General features: G+C 38.8%; 1 protein-coding gene across 1 annotated transcript; it reads right to left on the bottom strand.

The window, feature by feature from the left end:
- Positions 1-583: 583 nt before the first annotated feature.
- On the bottom strand, positions 584-12,525 carry LOC309508223 (uncharacterized protein; the record flags this gene model as incomplete). The annotated part of the gene is made up of 6 exons (XM_082182741.1): positions 584-710; positions 792-3,292; positions 4,278-4,338; positions 4,474-4,614; positions 4,727-4,920; positions 12,406-12,525. The coding sequence occupies 6 exons, from the start codon at positions 12,523-12,525 to the stop codon at positions 707-709; spliced, it is 3,021 nt and encodes a 1,006-aa protein (XP_082038867.1). The 3' UTR covers positions 584-706.
- Between the last annotated feature and the right edge of the window lie 3,040 nt (positions 12,526-15,565).

Genomic DNA, 15,565 nt, shown 5'->3' with positions numbered 1-15,565 from the left:
AAATGTAGTAGAGTAAAAAGTAAGATATTTGACTTTGAAATGTAGTGGAGTTAAAGTAAAAGTCTTCCCAAATTTAAATACTTCAGTAAAGTACAGATACGCAAAAAAGCTACTTAAGTACAGTAACGAATTACATTTACTTCGTTACTGTCCACCACTGGGTACTGGCAGTGAAGCGACATAACTGACACTGGTAGGTCACATGATTATGACAGCATGGCGGATGTAGTAGGCTATGTCTGAATTACATTCATTTTAGTACACACATTCATACTATCTAGAACGTACTTTTTAGTAGTCGTGAAGTAGTTACTTATTCAAAATAAGTACCTACTCAATAGAGTATGTGATGGTATGCCCATGGCTGAATTTGATATAGAATACTAGCCTACTAGTCTTAATATTTCTGCCATACCTTTATATCTGGCAGAAACAGTGTAAGTATGGCAGAAATATGTAGGGGTAGTATGCTTAAATGCCATTCCAAATTCAGTTAAGTTCCAAATTCCAAAAACAGTGCATAACTTTTATTTAAAGTATGAATATTTAAATAAAAAAATCTTAATACCTTGAAAAATAAGCAAAAGCTTTCACTCTGATCTCAAGCTCATGATTTACATGAGCCTGCAGGTGTTCTCCATGATGAGGCGTTGGGTGGAGGAACCGTGGTAGATATTCACCCTCAATGCAAGATGGTGCTGGACTATCAACTGAAATGTATGTACAGCATTAATTTAATCAAACATAACAGAATAGTTTTGAAGCATACTTTACAAAAGTTCAAAACATACCTTGAAGAGAAAACTGAAGAGGTATTTTGCTCAGTGGTAAAGTTTGTGGTGTAGGGGTTGTTATTGCAGATGTCATTGTTGTTTTTGAAGTAGTGGTTATTGTGGTTGTAGTAGTGGTTGTTGTAGGTGTCGTCGTGGTTGTCATAGATGTCGTTGTGGTTGTTTCCGGTGTCGTTGTGGTTGTTTCTGGTGTCGTGGTTGTTTCTGGTGTTGTGGTTGTTTCTGGTGTCGTTGTGGTTTCCGGAGTCATGGGTGTTTCCGGTGTCGTGGTTGTTTCCAGTGTCGTTGTGGTTGTTTCTGGTGTTGTGGTTGTTTCCGGTGTCATGGGTGTTTCCGGTGTTGTTGTGGTTGTTTCCGGTGTCATGGTTGTTTCTGGTGTCGTGGTTGTTTCCGGTGTTGTGGTTGTTCCCGGTGTCGTGGTTGTTTCCGGTGTCATGGTTGTTTCCGGTGTCGTTGTGGTTGTTTCCAGTGTAATGATTGTTTCCGGTGTTGTTGTGGTTGTTTCCGGTGTCGTGGTTGTTTCCAGTGTAATGATTGTTTCCGGTGTTGTTGTGGTTGTTTCCGGTGTCGTGGTTGTTTCCAGTGTAATGATTGTTTCCGGTGTTGTTGTGGTTGTTTCCGGTGTCATGGTTGTTTCTGGTGTCGTTGTGGTTGTTTCCAGTGTAATGATTGTTTCCGGTGTTGTTGTGGTTGTTTCCGGTGTCATGGTTGTTTCTGGTGTCGTGGTTGTTTCCGGTGTCGTTGTGGTTGTTTCCAGTGTAATGATTGTTTCCGGTGTTGTTGTGGTTGTTTCCGGTGTCGTGGTTGTTTCCGGTGTCGTGGTTGTTTCCAGTGTAATGATTGTTTCCGGTGTTGTTGTGGTTGTTTCTGGTGTTGTTGTGGTTGTTTCCGGTGTCATGGTTGTTTCTGGTGTCGTTGTGGTTGTTTCCAGTGTAATGATTGTTTCCGGTGTTGTTGTGGTTGTTTCCGGTGTCATGGTTGTTTCTGGTGTCGTGGTTGTTTCCGGTGTCGTTGTGGTTGTTTCCAGTGTAATGATTGTTTCCGGTGTTGTTGTGGTTGTTTCCGGTGTCGTGGTTGTTTCCGGTGTCGTGGTTGTTTCCAGTGTAATGATTGTTTCCGGTGTTGTTGTGGTTGTTTCTGGTGTTGTTGTGGTTGTTTCCGGTGTCATGGTTGTTTCTGGTGTCGTTGTGGTGGTTTCCGGTGTCGTTGTGGTTGTTTCCAGTGTAATGATTGTTTCCGGTGTTGTTGTGGTTGTTTCCGGTGTCGTGGTTGTTTCCGGTGTCGTGGTTGTTTCCAGTGTAATGATTGTTTCCGGTGTTGTTGTGGTTGTTTCCGGTGTTGTTGTGGTTGTTTCCGGTGTCATGGTTGTTTCTGGTGTCGTTGTGGTGGTTTCCGGTGTCGTTGTGGTTGTTTCCAGTGTAATGATTGTTTCCGGTGTTGTTGTGGTTGTTTCCGGTGTTGTTGTGGTTGTTTCTGGTGTCGTTGTGGTTGTTTCCAGTGTAATGATTGTTTCCGGTGTTGTTGTGGTTGTTTCCGGTGTTGTTGTGGTAGTTTCTGGTGTTGTTGTTTCCAGTGTAATGATTGTTTCCGGTGTTGTTGTGGTAGTTTCTAGTGTTGTTGTTTCCAGTGTCGTTGTGGTTGTTTCTAGTGTTGTTGTGGTTGTTTCCAGTGTTGTTGTGGTAGTTTCCGGTGTTGTTGTGGTTGTTTCCGGTGTTGTTGTTTCCAGTGTTGTTGTGGTAGTTTCCGGTGTTGTTGTGGTTGTTTCCGGTGTTGTTGTGGTTGTTTCCAGTGTTGTTGTAGTTGTTTCCAGTGTTGCTGTGGTTGTTTCCGGTGTCGTTGTGGTTGTTTCTGGTGTTGTCGTGGTTGTTTCCGGTGTTGTCGTGGTTGTTTCCAGTGTTGTTGTGGTTGTTTCCAGTGTTGTTGTGGTTGTTTCCAGTGTTGTTGTGGTAGTTTCTGGTGTTGTCGTGGTTGTTGTTGGTGTTGTCGTGGTGGTTGTTGTTGGTGTTGTTGTGGTTGTTGTTGGTGTTGTTGTGGTAGTTTCTGGTGTTGTTGTGGTTGTTTCCACTGTTGTTGTGGTTGTTTCCGGTGCTGTTGTGGTTGTTTCCACTGTTGTTGTTGTAGTTTCTGGTGTTGTCATGGTTTCTGGTGTTGTCATTGTGGTTGTCGGTGACACAGTGGTGGTCGTAGGAGTCGTTGTGGTAGTTGTCGGTGTCGTTGTGGTAGTTGTCAGCGTTGTTGTGGTTGGCGTTGTTGTCGGTGTAGTTGTGGTACTTGTCGGTGTAGTTGTTGTACTTGTCGGTGAGACAGTGGTGGTCGTAGGTGTTGTTGTGGTAGTTGTCGGTGTCGGTGTCGTTGTGGTAGTTGTCGGCGTTGTGGTTGGTGTAGTTGTGGTACTTGTCGGTGTTGTCGTTGTAGTTGTCGGTGTTGTCGTGGTAGTTGTCGGTGTTGTAGTTGTGGTTGTCATACGTGTTGTTGTGGTAGTTGTAGTTGTTATGGTTGTCCTAGGTGTTGTTCGTGTTGTAGACAAACTGGGTGGAAAAGCTCCAGTTCCCTGATTATTCCTATTACCATTACGATTACCATTACCATTACCAGCGCGTCGGTTTCTGATGACAGTGATTGGAGATCTATACTCTGAAGATTGGTTGGTGTAGGACAGAGTAATCTTGTGAATGGGGAAATCCTCAAGCACCAGCTCAAATGAATAAACTCCAAGCTTCCATGTTTGCCAATATGACAGAGAGCAGTTATGCTGCATTTTAAAGAAAATAAAAATGGTGAGAATTAACTGAAATACTGATTAAAGTAAAAAACTGACCAGTGGCATACTATTTGCTTACAACATATACTAGAATGTTTTGGAATGTAATAACTTCAGTTGGGCATAGAACTGTGCATTTCATTGGTCAAATGTTTATGCATTTTTATGTAAATTCAGACGTTAGACGCCACTGGTCGTGCGCTTAAGAGGTGAAATAGTGGCTCAGTGTTTCTTACACTTTTAGTGTCTAATACCTGAGCAAAAAAAAAAAATTGGTCGGATGATTATGAACATCTGATAATACTCACTGTTGTGTATAAAAAATGGGTACATTGAAGAAGTCTGTTAGCTGAAATGTTGTTATTATTTTTCCCTTGTTGTGATTTCTTAAAACATTTGCTGAAGGACATTCTTTAGAGTGCAGACCATTTTTTTGTAACAATAAGTTTAAAAAGGCAGTAAAGAGGTTTCCTCTTCAGGGTTTTTGAACAGAATCCTAAACCTGTTCAGGTTATTATTCGATCTATTGGTGTAAGATTTAATAGTTTTGCAGCTGAAAATTACTCTCTGTTCTGAATGTGCTATAACTATTTTTAAAAAATACTTGAAAAATCAGTCACAAATATAAAATATCTTATATTCTTCACCTGATCCAATGTAAAACCATCAGGTTGGTTGCAGATTCCACACTCATTGTTTTGTTTAAGTCCATATCTGCATCTGACCTGGTCACCATCAGGATCAAAGGCTAAAAGATTGTACCTTCTGGGACAGTTCTGAGGAACTCTGCATCACAAAACAATACAGTAACATTAATGTAGTGCAGAATTGTACTTTATTATGTTGAATTCACATCATGATTAAAAAATATAATAACAGACACTATAAGCTTCCATTAATTCTGTTAAAAAGCTGTTTTACCTAATAAAGGGTAGGGTGGTGGTGATTGGAGATCTGTTGGGCACTGAGGTGTCTGATCTCACTCCGAGGTCAATGTAAGTGAGAAGACTCCAGTCTCCAGAATTTGTGATTGTGTTGTTGATCCAGCAGCAACTACTTTTGCTGTTGAAATATGTTGACATGTCATATATACATTTTGTTCATACAGTGTCTATATTTAGTGAATGAATTTAGTGAATGAATCTGTTCTTCTAAATAAAATAAAATTACTTACAGGAGCTCAAACGGGCTGTTGGTGGAAACCATCTTTGTTATGACACCTTCAGACTGACACCAGTTTTTGCCATTGGAACTCGAATCTACTTGACCAATCACAGTACTGACATCATTTCCACAATCTCCAGATTTGCATGGCCAGTAATCATAAGTGTTACAGGAATTGTAGGTCGACTTGAAGCGAAGTTCCACCTGAAATAATCAATGGTTTATGAATGAATGAATGAGGCATTACAGAGCGCTTTACTACTGTACACCCAAAGGTCTCTCCTCAACCACCACCAGTGTGCAGCATCCACTTGGATGATGTGACGGCAGCCACTGTGCAATGGTGCCAGTGTCTTCACCACACACCAGATGAGACAAGAGTGATAGAGCAAATTCTAAAGTTGGGGCCCATGGAGGGAATTTGGTCCTAGTCAGGACCTCATCCAACAGTGCTTATTTACAGTATGCTTTCCCCATCACTATACTGGGGCGCAAGAACCCACACAGATCATAGGGTGAGCATCCCCTACTGGCCTCACTAACACCTCCTCCAGCAGCAACTTGGTTTTCCCAGGAGGTCTCCCTTCCAGGGTAACAGGGTACAGGGTAATATGGCTGTGGCATTTATAAAAATTTTCCAATTCAGCCCATTGCAGTGTCCGCCAGTAGTGGGCACTCGTGCAACGTAAGCAATGACGTACATCCGAGTGAACGAGACGGAGGGAAGTTAGCGAGTGAAGGGCATGACAATTTTGGACTGGAACGCAGCACCCGTCTTTGTCATGTTTCATGTCTGTCATGTGATCCCCTGTTCAAAGTCATGTGATACTGCCATGTGTTCCCTCGTCTGATGTGTCATGTTGTCATTGGTTCATTGTTCACAGGTGTCCCTTCTCAGGTCATTAGTCTTGTGTATTTAAGCCCTCATGTTTGCCATGTGTTTTGTAAAGTGTTGTTTCCTGTAGACCACTGTTTGTAAGTCTATTGCCATGCCATGCCATGCCATGCCATGCCATGATATGCCATGATATGCCATGATATGCCATGATATGCCATGATATGCCATGATATGCCATGATATGATATGATATGATATGATGTTTGATCTTGTTTGTAATAAACTGCACTTGGGTTCTCAATAAGCTTGCCTCCAGTGGTTCCCTTAACAGAATTATTTAATTGTGAATCTGGTCAAAGCAAATCGCGATGGCTCCATGTATAGTGTTGGCTGGCCGTCGCTTTGTGTTGTCTATTTTATTGTTTTTGTTTTTATTTGTATGTTTTATTAGCCCTATCTACTCTCTTCGGACTTTTGGGTTTTCTGTTTATTTCTGAAACCTGGCTTAATGTCGGCGAAATGCATCCCCTGATTGAACTTTCTCCAGATGACTGTTCTTTTTTTTTTTCTTTTCTTTTTTTAGCACCCCTAGGGCTTCTGGCTTGTCTTAAGTGGAGATTTAAATGCTGTCTTTTGTCAACGGTGAATTATCAGAGCTTTGAGGCCCAAGTTATGATGTGTGATGCTTGGAAAGTTGTTTTGTGTGTTCTGGTATATAGACCACCGAGGTACAACAAGGATTTGTTTTTATCTCTTTGTGTCATGTTGTGATATTTTAATTCTTGGGGATTTTAATATTCATGTGTGCTGTCCCAAAAAGCCTATGGTTTCTGAGTTTTTACAGTTGGTGGACTCTTTTAATTTCATGCAGTCTGTTTCAAGTCCTACCCATGAACAAAGCCATATTTTGGATTTGGTCTTGTCTCTGGGCCCTCGGATGTTGATGTTTGTAATGATGTTTTGTCTGATCATATGCCTGTTATTTTTAATGCTTGTTTACCATGCAAACCAATTTTGCCTCAGACAGATGTGATTTGTCTGATCACATTACGTCATCAACGGCTGTATATCAACAGATGAGCTGTTGATATGGTTTAATTCTGTTTGCTCAGATATTTTGGATGTAGTGGCCCCATATAACGTTAGGAAACCAAAGTTTAAGTCAATACCGTGGCTTAATAATTATACTCGTTCTTTGAGGCAGAAAGGCTGAGCGAAAATGGAGAAAGGATAAGCTACAGGTTTCTCTTCAAATAATGAGGCAGTGTTTTTCAGACTATCAGGTTGCTGTGAGAACTGCGAGGCAAAATTATTTCTCTAGTGTCATTGCACAGAAATGTAATGCCCCTGCAGCCCTTTTAGCAACAATTAATAGACTTCTAAAACCAATTGGCTGTTCTGTTTTGACTCACTCGTTGGAAACATGTGAAATGTTTCAGACAATTATGGAAAAAGTGGAGAAGATTAGATCTAGTCTTCCTAAATTGCCGGTTGAGACTGTTGTTGACAACTAGTGTCAAGAGTTTTGAGCTCTTTGAGCAGGTGTCAGTGGCGCAAGTTAAGGACATCATTATTCGTTTGAAGCCTACATCTGATGATTGTAATGTGACTCCTTTACGCCTTCTCAAGGAATTGGTGGATGTTATTGGGCCAAGTATTGCATCTATTTTTAACAGCAGTCTTCATAATGGGATTGTTCCAACGGCCCGCAAGCAAGCGGTTATTCAGCCGCTTCTTAAAAAACATAACAGCCCATTTAAATTAAAGAATTACCAGCCCATCTCAAAACTTCCATGCCTATCAAAGGTTTTAGAGAAGGTGGTTAATGCACAGCTGATGTCATTTAAGTAAACATGAGATCTTAGATAAATTTCAGTCCGGTTTTAGGGCAGGTTATAGTACAGAATCTGCACTCTTGAGACTTGTTAATGACCTTCGTTTAATTTGAGATGAAGGTATTGCTGCAGCTCTGATTTTATTGGACTTGAGTGTGGCTTTTGATCAAATAGACCAGTGTTACTCATTGCGCGGCTCGCGAGCCTCATGCGGCTTGCCAAGCTTTAATTTGTGGCTCGCATGGCGGTAAATAATACGTTGATATGATAATGCATTCACTAGAGATATTTCATAAAAACATTAATAACAAGTAGGGCTTATATAACCCGTTAAAAACTCAAAGTGTCAGCTCTATTACAAATAATTTCGATCGGATTGAAAGGGGTGGTTTATCGAGAGAACGTGAAAAAACTTGATCGACTGAAACCGAAACTGAAAGGACGAAGTATGACGCGCTGAACGAGCTGTTCTCCTGATGAATAAAGTGTCATATAAATGAGTATCCTCTCATTCTATAATTCTCCTTTCACTCAGCATCTGTGAAGTGAAGCAGGACAACGGCTCACCAGTCCTTGTTTCAGATTATCATACAGACGACTGGTTTGGGGCATTTTTACTGCGTGATAAATACAAACAGCACGGCACAACGGTTCATATGTTCATATTCCGATTTTGAATCTTTTGACTTATAAACACGCACATCAACCCGATGTATCACATCACGATGTTTAGCGTTCATGTAAACTACAATACATTCAGATTCATCAATCGGAATGAATTCAGTCCGACTGAAACAAAAGTTGTGCATGTAAATATCCAGTCTCTGCGGAGTTGCCAGTGGCGGTCTTGTGACGCTGCATGTGCTCTTGGATGGTTAGATAGGCCTACAAGATGGGCTAATGTAGAAAAAAAATAACTTAAGGTCATTCTGGGATGAATATTTTCTGGAAATCCCCATTTTTTTTATTTTTTTTATTTTTTTTTATTAAAGGAAATCATCTTGTCTCAGTTACAAATTTGACTGATAAATCATAAATAATGTTTTTTTTTTCACCCTTTTGTATTTATTGCATTGCATATTGTATGTTCAGGGGTGACAGATTGATAGGCAGACATGGTATTTATGACTGGATTTAACTTTTTATACTTTGCGGTAAAATGGCTCTCCTACTGACTTTGTCCAATCAGTGCGGCTCTCATGAAAAAAATAGTGAAGAGAAGACCACTGAAATATACCATGTGATTCTCATAAAGCGGTTATCCCAATTGGTTGGAATACGTGGGACAGTTTTAAAGTGGTTCAAGTCTTATCTTACTGATAGAGCATTCTCAGTGAAGTATGGTAACTTTGTTTCAACAATAGTGCCTGTCACTTGTGTGGTTCCTCAGGGTTCTGTTATTGGCCCAATTTTATTTTCTTTGTACATGTTGCCCCTGGGTTCGATTTTTAAAAAATATGGCATGTCTTACCATTTGTACGCTGACGATACACACATTTATCTCCCTTTGAAATCAGGAGAGAATTGTGGTTTTAACTCACTGTTGGCATGTCTGGAGGAGGTTAAGAGCTGGATGACCCATAATTTGGTTCAGTTAAACCAAATTAAAACTGAGATTATGCTTTTTGGTCCTGCCAGAGGATGCTTCGACATTGCAACATATTGTGGTACATGGTCAGACTATTGCCATGACCAAGTAAATAATGTGGGTGTTGTGTTTGACCCAGGGCTGAAATTTGATGAGCAGATTACTGCTGTGGTTAAGAGTTGCTTTTTCCAGATTAGGACTATTACACGTTTAAGGCCTATTCTGTTGAGAAAAGATTTAGAAAAGGTTATTAATGCCTTTGTTCTGTCCTGCCTTGACTATTGTAATGTTTTGTATGTAGGGTCCAGTCAGACCCCTATATCACGCTTGCAATTAGTTCAGAATGCAGCGGCACGGCTGCTGGTGGCTGCTAAGAAAAGTCATCACATTTCTCTAATTTTAGCTTCTCTCAGGTGACTACTAGTGGATTTCAGGATAAAATATAAAACTCTGCTGTATGTTTTTAAAGCAGTTCATGGGATAGCTCCTGCTTATGTAGCTGAGCTTATTGCTCTTCATCAAGCACCTAGGTCTTTAAGATCAAATAATAAGTCATTGCTTTCTGTCCCTCGCTCTCATTTAAAGCAACACTAAGGAATATTTTTTTTACCTTAAAATAATGTTTCCAAAATCGTATCAGTGGTTCATCAAGTCGTAACGGGGTGAAAGGCACTTCTGGATTCGCTTTGCAGCCCTATATCTGCTATAACCACACTATGCAAGTTTGCCAAACCGGGTCGCGTTTCTGTTGTTCGAATGGGACATAAGAAAACTACAAATTTGACTTGCTTTACGTCAAGCGCTACAATAGTCATTATTTCGTTTTTCTTCATTTCTGATGTCGCGATACATCATACTTTCATGAAATCATGCAACATACTCTACCTTCCCTGTGGACATCATTCATTCCAAAGCTGGTGCTAGATAAACAGTGAGTGTGCGTGCGACAGTAGGCTGGGCGGCGAAATTATTTGACAGCGGTAATGGACAATTCCGCTTCCAACCTGTAGGGTGACCGAAGAGGAAAAGTTCCTTAGTGTTGCTTTAAAGTTAAAAGGTGATCAGGCCTTTGCTGTTGCGAGTCCGAGGCTTTGGAATAGTCTGCCTCTTGAACTAAGAGAGATAACTTCTTTAGCCTTTGAGAGTTTGGGCTATCTGTATTTGTAAGTTGCATGTTGTTTTTATGTGTTTGTTTTAGGGCTGGGGGAATTAACGCGCTAATCTTTGCAATTAATTTGAGATGTTTAACGCATTTAAAAAAAAATAACGCAATTGACGCAGCACAATTTTTTGTGCCTCATTTAGGCATTTTCGGGTTTTGGCTGAAAGAGAAAAAATGCCGCCCCGCCCCTTAATGTTCGGCGATCAGGTTTCATTCTCGCGCAGCTTGTTTAGTAATTTAACAAGCGCTCTTTTCCACTCCGTGTGTGCGCCGCGCTCTGCGCGTTCTGCTCTGTCGTTCACGCTCCAATCATGTAGCCTACCGATCACTCACTGGAAAAGCAAAGTCCGCTCAAATAACGTGAAATTTCTCATAGCAGACTTCTGTTTGCAATAGCCCCTACTGAGCTGTTATAGCCATGCTGGGAAACAGTGGTAAAATGACCTGCTCTGATCACATGCTCTGATGATAATAATAGCTTGTAGGACTATCCTTTATTTTGATAATTAGTCAAAAAATTAATCTGTTAGCACTGTGGAAGAGGGACTGAGAGAAATCATTCAAATTGAGTCGGGAGACACATAATCTACTCTGGAGAAGAACGATTAGCCTATGTCGATTTATGTAACTTTTTTTAATTTAACTGGCACTTTAAAAGTTATTATTATATTTTTTTACATTGTTGGTACATAAATAGAAATTATATTTGGCCAATTGGCTTAAGTTCTAAACTAATCTAGACTTTTTGATGACCTTGATGGTTTTAATATTCAACTTTGTTTATAATGTTGCCTCACGCATTTTATTTGATGGGAACAACTAGGCTACTCTGTGGTTCTGAGGAGAGTCTGTTTACAGTTCACAAGATGTCTTTAAAATATTATTTAAAATATAGTCTACTTCCTTTGTGTTGTTTCACGAGTTCACACTTACATATAATTTGAAGGGGTAAGTTTAATGCGTATTTGGCGTGCTGTCCGGAGGGAGGGCTCCGAGCTCGGAGTTCGGCCCGAACCCAGAGTGCTCCCCCCGTATGTAAGTGTTTTTAGGACTAGAAGTGTGGAGAAGGGGTGGTGGAGGGATGCTGCAAAAACTGTCAATGGAATGAGGTGAGACTGTGGAGTATATATGCACCTCTTACCATTGATTGCTGAGTGCTTTCCACTTGTGTTAATTATCTGAACGTGCTCCTCCCGAACCTTGTTAATAAAACATCATTTAATTTAATTAGGTGATTCTACGTTTAAATATTGATGATTACAAGCTTGTGGGAAAATGCAATTAATTGCGATTAATCATAGCAAATTGTGCGATTAATTAGTTAATTTTTTAAAAATCGATTCCCAGCCCTAGTTTGTTTTTATGCTGCTGATTGTACAGCACTTTGGTCTGCAGGTGCAGTTGTAAATGCTTTATAAAAAAAAAAACAAAAAAAAAACCAAATAAAGTAAAGCCTGGGGACATGAGATTTATTGTTTCAAAAAGTTTTGTTTAAAATCACTGTTAGGGTGATTAGTATTCCTTTTAGTGAAGTTTCTTCGGTTTTGTTGATTGCATTTGACTAACTGTCAGTCATGTTCAAGTTTAATCCAAATAGCTAGTACTTGAGAAGTTGACAGTTGGCTTTAGTAGAAATTGTTTATCAAACCACATATAAATGCATGTTGAACAAAACAGGTTTATTGAATATAGCCTACAAACTAAAAATGCAATGATGACTCAACATTCAACAAGAAAAAAAACTGAAGAAAAAAAACTGCAAAGCGTATTGAGTAACAAAACTTGTTGGAACACATGCATTTTTTCCATTTCTTAAAGTCGTAGTTCACTCACCTTTAACTTTTAACAATATAAAGACTATTCACTGTGAATTTTGGTGCTTTCTTCACATATAAATGTGAAATCGCCACCTTGGAATTATGAGGTTCTATCTGCGTTCTGAGCAGTTTTGAGATATTGAGCTTTAAAGTTTTTGCATTCCATTCGACTGTGTAGAAAGAACCTTTTTTTTTTCTAAATAATAAGTTCCAAAATGTACACAACTTAAAAAACAACATCACATAATGTAAAGAAGTGGTCACAGAATAAGAATATGTGTATAACAAAATTTTGACAAAAATGTCAGATAGAACCTTATAAGGGGACGAAATGCAAATAAATGCACAAATGCAAAAATGTTGACAACTTCTTTTACAGTGTATTAATTCACCCAACAAAGAATATGGCTGCTTTTTATATAATTAAAATATATTCAATGAGTTCTCACCTTGTACGATCCATCAGAGTTCTTTATTGAGTTAAAAGTCATTGAGCCTCCATAGAACTGTGAGCCTGTTACTATAGTGACCAGCAGAAGCTCGGCCAAGAGCAGCGCAGTGAAAGACATGTTGATCAGAACTGAGGTCTCATCATCTGAGAACGGCTTTTTGTTCTAACGTAGGCCTACATGATGGAGGAAATGAAATCTATGATCTGTCAAGATACCAGAAAAGGGAAAGACATATCATAGTCTTAGTAACTGCTAAGGAATGATCGGCATTTAAATTAGTTCCTATTTGCCGTTGAACATACAGCGCTACTGTGGACACACTTCAAAGGCATTTACAAAAGGATGTAACCACAAACTGACATCTGACTCATGTTATGAGAGATATCTGTTTTAAATTAAATATATATTTTTAAGCTTTTTTTCTTCTTCTTAAGATTTACGAATTTCAGTTGTGTAGTAAAATTCCATCAAATTTGATTGAATAATCCTTACATATTATTCCCTTGTTCCATTAAGAATTATACGAAATGTTTTATTAAGCTTGTTTTTATTTTATTTTTTATTCTTAATTGATAATATGAATTCAATTAATTCAATTAATTCAATTTGGTGGAATTGTACTAATTGAAATTCGTAAATCATAAAAAAGGCTTATTTAATTTTTTGAGGTTAGTCTTGAGTTTAAAACAAGGCATACTGCTAACACATGACACCCTGAAAAGAAAATGAACCAGTTGAGCTAGATATGCAAATGAAATAACGTATAACTAGTCACTGATGCTGAACTTCCCTTTAATGGATCTGCAGCTCATGTAGTTTGGAATTTGAACTGTGATTAAAATGTCAATCATCAGCTTCACGTGAGAGTGAATACAATATTTCCAGTTCTTAAATTAATCAACATATCTACTCATACCCAAAACGTCACTTTTTCGTCACTTTCAACCATGCTTCACCGAAGCGTCACATATGGACGCTAAAGGGTGCTTTGTGCGTCGGATATTGAAGCATGGTTGAAAGTGACGAAAAAGTGACGATTTGGGGTGAGAATGTGTTGCAAATTATCATGCAAGGGACATAGTAGGATTTCAGTAAAATAAACATTTAGATTTTAGTTTTTTAAAGAAAGGGTTTGTTTTATTTCTCATAAGCCTATCGTTTTAGATAACTGGTATAAATTTCAGACAGGTTTATTAAAGGTATAGCGGAGGATGTTTTACTTCCTGGTGGGTAGTCTAAACTATTGGTCCTCCTAATTGTCAATCATTCTGGTGAATCAATCAAACTTTTCAAAAAGTGGAGAGGGCGGGTCTTATCTAAAATTTGGAAAGATCCTCCGCTATACCTTTAAGTAGTTTGCCAGGTTTGCTTAGTTAAACGGAAAACCCACTTAAAGAGGTTGTTCCACAATCCACGTTATTAAGCAAGTCTCAAAGTTCTCATGCAACATGGGGAGGAAGAAAGATCTTTCTGGAGATAAAAAAGCATAAAATGGTGCAATGTCTTGCATGAAAAGTCACGAAAACAACTAATCTTGTTTGAAAAGTGAATGGAAATTATCGAACTATCAAAAGCTTTGGTTAGAGGTGGCTGAAATGCAACTTCACACACAACTGCCAGACTGGATGGAGAGGTTAACGTTAACGTTGCCATACATTAAAACATATGTGAAAACTAAATGGAGATTATCGAACTATCAAAAGATTTGTGAGTGATTAATAGCATAGAAGAACTTGGTCAGATAAAAGCTTTTTAAGGAAAGTTTGTGTAAAACAAATTAATTGTATTAAAAAAGCCACTGAACAGCAAACAGGTATTTGAAACTGCTGGTGTCTCTGGAGTCTCAAGAACCTCTCCATCCAGTCTGGCAGTTGTGTGTAAAGTTGCATGGAAGTGTGTAAAGTTGCGTGGAAGAACTCTTATATAAGGCACCTAACCCTAACCCTAACTTTGGGTGCCTCCAGTGCTTCTCCTGCTTCTTCTTCTTCATATTATTGTTATTGTTGTTGTTGTTGTTTAAGGTTTAAATTAATCAATAAAATAGGCCTATACTAAATAAAAATAAGCCTATGTGTACTGAATCAAACTTAGGCTAAGTATAATAATAATAATAGGATAATAGGTGGACGATGATGCAATTTTCTTCTAGAAACAAACTTTATTGTATTATTTTCATGTTATCACTGTGAAGCTGCTTTGATACAATCTGTATTGTAAAAAGCGCTATATAAATAAAGGTGACTTGGCTTGAATAATAATCTTATTCTGGCCTCACAGAATCATTGGGTTCCTCCAGATGCTGGCTTTAACATAAGAGATCTTCCTGGAACCACTTAAATGTTAAAAGATCTTACAATGACCCTTTTATAGAATTCTGGTTCCTCTAATTTCCCCCAAAGCACTTCGAGGTCTCATGGTAATGAAAAGGTGACTCCAGAACCTCTGAACTGAATACAAAGTGCTTAAAGGATCCCATAAGTTCCAGCAAGAACCGCAAAGATTGTCAATGCTCCACCAGTAACCCTACTATAGGAGAAAGAGCGTTGAGGCACCTAAATGACATTTTGAAGTTCCTTATATCTGACAGGATATTTGAGGCACCTTTAGTTTTTACAGTGTACTTTACAGTGTACTTAAACCTAGCGATACTAGTAAATCTAAAAAGATAGGCCAAACACTTTCTTTGAAAAACTATAATCTGAATGTTTATTGTACTGAAAAATCCTACTTGACATGTCACTTGCATAATAATTTGAAACACAGTGTTGCCTATATAAATCTTTTTTTTTTTTTTTACATATAAGTACATATAAATCTATAAATATGGTTTGGAAGTACCCTGGAAATCCAGAGTTCTCGCGAGAGCACAATTTGAATTTGCTCAGCAAGTCACTCTGGCCTTGAGTAATGATGCTCATTAACTATGCCCTTGTAGCAGAGCTGCACCAATCACATCGGTGTATCTGATATAGGCGGGCCAGAGGCGAGCTTGATCGTCGAAGTCATTAGTAAACATTGCAAGATGGCTATGGATGAACACCAGTTGTTTGAAACGGCTTTGGCCACTACAATGAAAGATTTATATGGAAGTAGAATAATGTCAAATGTTTTTGAAATAAAAAGCCTGTTGAATTGCACTACTTGAAAAAAAATAGGC

The sequence above is a fragment of the Leuciscus leuciscus genome (assembly GCF_965113295.1).
Source record: "Leuciscus leuciscus genome assembly, chromosome: 10".
In the NCBI taxonomy this organism is placed as follows: domain Eukaryota; kingdom Metazoa; phylum Chordata; class Actinopteri; order Cypriniformes; family Leuciscidae; genus Leuciscus; species Leuciscus leuciscus.
Note: the sequence above shows the minus strand (reverse complement) of the source record. Positions and strands in the feature narration are given on the sequence as shown.